Consider the following 4304-nt stretch of genomic DNA (forward strand, 5'->3'; position numbering starts at 1 on the left):
ATTAGCGGCTTCTGACATAAGAAAAACCCATCTTGTCGCGCCACAAAAGGTGTTGAATGTGCCTAGGGAGAAGAGCAGCATCAAAGAACTTTGTAATTTGGGTGAGATCGTGGCCTAGTTTAGATAGGGCATCTGCAACAAAGTTAGATTCTCGCATACAATGTAAAACATGTATATTACGAAAATTAAAATTCATGGACTTCCACTTGTTGTGCAATTGCCAGATAGGTCATGCTTGACCAATGCTCTTGACTAAGGAAACGGAGTCAGAATAGGCTGTGGTAGGTTGTAAGTTCATCTAATTGATCAGATCAGCCCCAACTTCTAGAGCGTTAACTTCACTATTAAAAGCAGTTCCCTCCCCCGAAGGGCCGGCAAAAGCACAAATCAAATTTCCCAAGTGGTTACGAATAACCCCCCCAATCGCCGTTTGATTATCGCGGCAAGATCCATCCGTGTTTAGGGCATATGAATTTTGCCGTGGGGGGGTCCAAGCATGCAAGGAAATTCGTTTGGCTTTTGGGCTTTTGGGGGTGATGCCTATAGATTGCAGCGAGTCAATCCCATATTTGCACGAGTGCATAGAAGGAAAAACAATAGCATCCAAATGTTGAAGAGTGTCGATTATAACCATTCTCGCATGCATATGGTCCTTCTTCATACCACCATAAATAGAATTGTTTCTGTAACTCCATATTTGTCTACAAATAGCAATGCAAGCAAGCCTACCCATTATGGAGAAGTGAGATTTACCTTTACAGATGCGAAACCACCATTTAATGCGCGTGGTTATAGATTGAGCAGGGAGATAAGGAACAGCAAAAATGATGCTGAAGTAGGTCCATAGAGATTGGGCAAGTTCACTATCAACAAAAAGATGTTCAATAGACTCAGATTTGTGGTTAAGGCAGCAAACACATTTTGAGGCCAAAGCAATGCCATTATGTTGAGCTTTCATGTCCACAGGGAGGATATTATGAAATATCTTCCAACAAATTAATTTAGCCGAAAATGGGGTGACAGTGGACCATATGTCAGCGAGAATGGGAATAGTAGGATAATGCCCATGAATTGATTCCCACGCCGATTTAACCGAGAAGGAACCAGATTTTTCAGGGGCCCAATGCCTAATATCATCATCCTCCGTCAGCCTAGGAGCATGGTCGTATAAAGCCTGCACTACATCAGTCCCAAGTGTAGGAATAAGATTTTCAAAACACCAATTACCTTCATGACAAAAATCACTAAGTTTCAGGTGGATATCCTCATAAGGACTGAGGCGATCCAAGAGAAACTCCGGGTGCCATCTGTCATACCAAAAAGATACATTACCCTTACCAATAGTCCACCCACACAGATGCGAGAAAACTTGTTTAATAGCAAGGATTTTCTTCCATTCCGGGGAGAATCTAATAGGGCCATTCCATTCAGAAGGAGAAGGTGGAATGGAGTATTTTTCATGCATGAAAGCAGTCCAGATGGAAGAATTATTACATATATTCTAGCAGTGTTTAAGACGAAGGGCACTGTTAACATCAGTTAATTTACGAATTCCAAGCCCCCCTTTGGACATAGGACGACAAAGTTTATGCCAAGAAATCCAATGTTTTTTGTGGCAAACTCCGAGGATCCCCAGAAAAAATTAGCAAACAGACTTTCAATTTTAGAGAGGACGGATTTAGGGATAGAGATGGCAGAAAGAAGATGGATCGGCATGCTCGATAGGACGTGTTTTATCAAAATGAGTCTACCTGCTTGGCTAAGGAGTTTTCCTTGCCACCCTTGGAGGCAGACTTTAATCCTATCAACAAGAGGGAGGAAAGGAGCAGCTTTACGTTGACCTGGGCCAATCGGAACACCAAGGTAAGTCATTGGAAAAAGACCACGGATGAAATGAAGAGTGTTGTCAATAACTCTATTGCGCTCACGGGGAGCTTTAGACTTAATGTAGTATCGACATTTCGCTAGGTTTAGTTGTTGACCAGAACTTTGAGAATAAATATCAATGATCTTCAAAATGAGATTGAGGGATTTACGCGCTGCATTGGTAAAAATGATCAGGTCATCCGCAAACAAAAGGTGAGAGGGACAAGTGGCCTTGGTAGTGGAAAACCTCGCGTCAAAAGATATCATGTTCTCAAGACCACGGGAGAGGGCTTCCTCAGCTAATATGAAAAGACTGGGGGATAGAGGGTCTCCTTGACGGAGACCCCTAGAACTACTAAAGAAGCCCTTGTATACACCCTGAAAAACGACAGAGAAGTTACAATGGCAAAAACAGGCTTTCATAATGTCAATCCAAGCCTCAGAGAAACCAAAGCGAGACAGAACTGACTATAGAAAATCGCATTCAAGGCGGTCATAAGCTTTGTTCATGTCAAGATTCAGAATAATGTTTGGATGTTTGGATTTTTTATAAAGATCTCTGCATATTTCTTGGGTCAAGCTGATATTGTCTGAAATGTTCCGGCCTTTGACAAAAGCACCGTGATTAGACGATATGATGGTAGAAAGGATTGTGGCTAATCTAGTACATAAAGCCTTGGCAAAAATTTTGTACAAACAACTACAAAGGCTAATGGGCCGGAAATCATTAAGGGAGTTCATTTGCTGTTTTTTAGGAATAAGCACGAGGATAGTGTGGGTAAGGCTAGCCGGAAGTTTTTTGTGAAGAAGAAAATCATTCGCAGCTTCAAGGATAGAATTACCGACGATAAAGGCTAGCCGGAAGTTTTTTGTGAAGAAGAAAATCATTCGCAGCTTCAAGGATAGAATTACCGACGATTCTCCATTGGGAAGTGAAGAAAGAAGAGGAGAAACCATCAATTCCAGCAGCACTATCAGCTGGAATGAAGGAGGCAGCGCTAGCTAATTCGTCGATGGAAAAAGGAGCAATGAGGAAAGCATTTGTGTCATCCTGAATCGAAGGTGGAATCAGGCTCAACAATTCTTCCCGCACACAATGAGGCTCAGAGGACAGGAGACTGGATAGATGGTTAATAGCCGCCTGATGAATAGCAGAGGAACCCTGCCGCCTGATGAATAGCAGCGGGACCCTGGAAAGTTTCCCCATTCAGACCCTTAAGAGAAGAAAGCTGAAACAGACTCTTATTACTCCGAACCATACCATGGAAAAATTTGGAATTAGAGTACTCTTCCTTAAGCCATCTAATACCCATTTTTTGTTTCCAGAAAATTTCCTCCCGGATAACAATTTCGTGCCATTTAGCTTTGAAAGACTGCAGCTCAGAATGAGAGGAGGGGTCCCATTGAGCCTGAAGGGAGGATTCAATACGAAGAATATCGTTTTCAAGATCCTTCTTTTGAGTGAAAATATTGCCAAAAATGGTGGAATTCCATTGTTTAAGGGCATATCGGAGGGACTTGAGTTTCATGCAAATATCAATGATGGGAGGGTGAGACCGAGGACGTTGCCAAATATGGAGGACCTGAGCTTTGAAGGATTCATGACGAGTCCACATTCTCTGAAATCTACAAAGCCTAGGACCATAATAAGATTGATTATTCCAAGAAAGAATGATAGGAGAGTGATCAGAGAAAGATCTATGGAGAGCATGGGCAGACAAGTTCCCCGAGATCAACAAATCGGAGGATTGTAAGAATCTGTCAAGAGTTTGCCAAGTGCGGGGCCTACTCTCAAAGTTATTGCACCACGTATATTTATGGCCCGATGTGCTGACAGGGGCCATGTGGCAGTCATTGATACAAGCATTGAATTCCTCCATCGCTAGGGGTTGAGGAGGGGCTCCTCCAATACGATCCTCAATGGAAGAAATGGTATTAAAATCCCCTCCCCACAACCAAGGCCCGACATTGATAGAGTTAATGAAACGAAGGTGGTCCCACAATTGACGACGGCGTTGAATAGTATGTTTACCATAAATCGCCGAGAGAGAGAAAGAGAAGGAAGGCAGAGACACTGAAATGGAGATGCATTGAGTGTCTATGCGGATAGGCTGGACTAGAATCCACGGATGCCACAAAATCCAAATTTTACCCCCAAGGTCTTCATTGGATAACCAGTTTGACGATTCGCAGAAAAAGTAGAATTTCCTAATGAACGTGGTCGAAACAATGGGTTCAATAATGATGAATAAAAAAGGGTTGTGTTCGGCAATTAATTGTCTACAGAAACCAAAAGTGTTAGGGTTAGCTATCCCTCTGGCATTCCAACATATTAGTTTGAGATTATTCATTTATGATCCGTGGCAGGGTCTTTTCTGGCCCTGAGCTGGACTTTTAGAGGGGTGTCGGGGTGTCTTTTGTTTTTTTGGAGGTTTTAT

The 4304-nt window shown here is 42.6% G+C and overlaps 2 protein-coding genes across 2 annotated transcripts; both read right to left on the bottom strand.

Annotated features, from left to right (window-relative positions):
* Positions 299-1465, bottom strand: LOC109821593. Its single transcript, XM_020387770.1, has one exon. It carries the CDS (start codon positions 1463-1465, stop codon positions 299-301), a length of 1167 nt encoding a protein of 388 aa, XP_020243359.1.
* On the bottom strand, positions 1540-3746 carry LOC109821594. The gene is made up of 3 exons (XM_020387771.1): positions 3154-3746; positions 2726-3056; positions 1540-2244 (listed from the first exon to the last, which is right to left on the bottom strand). The coding sequence occupies exons 1-3, from the start codon at positions 3744-3746 to the stop codon at positions 1540-1542; spliced, it is 1629 nt and encodes a 542-aa protein (XP_020243360.1).

Source organism: Asparagus officinalis, chromosome 8, assembly GCF_001876935.1.
Source record: "Asparagus officinalis chromosome 8, Aspof.V1, whole genome shotgun sequence".
NCBI classification, from domain to species: domain Eukaryota; kingdom Viridiplantae; phylum Streptophyta; class Magnoliopsida; order Asparagales; family Asparagaceae; genus Asparagus; species Asparagus officinalis.

What these genes read in the sequence shown, in the direction of transcription:
- LOC109821594 (XM_020387771.1), bottom strand. Translation starts at nt 3,746, where the DNA reads ATGGAGGAATTCAATGCTTGTATCAATGACTGCCACATGGCCCCTGTC. An exon ending in ATTAGATGGCTTAAGGAAGA is followed by an intron (nt 3,057 to 3,153) that starts GTACTCTAATTC and finishes GAAACTTTCCAG; the next exon opens with GGTCCCGCTGCTATTCATCA. An exon ending in TTCTTCACAAAAAACTTCCG is followed by an intron (nt 2,245 to 2,725) that starts GCTAGCCTTTAT and finishes GTCGTTTTTCAG; the next exon opens with GGTGTATACAAGGGCTTCTT.
- LOC109821593 (XM_020387770.1), bottom strand. Translation starts at nt 1,465, where the DNA reads ATGCATGAAAAATACTCCATTCCACCTTCTCCTTCTGAATGGAATGGC.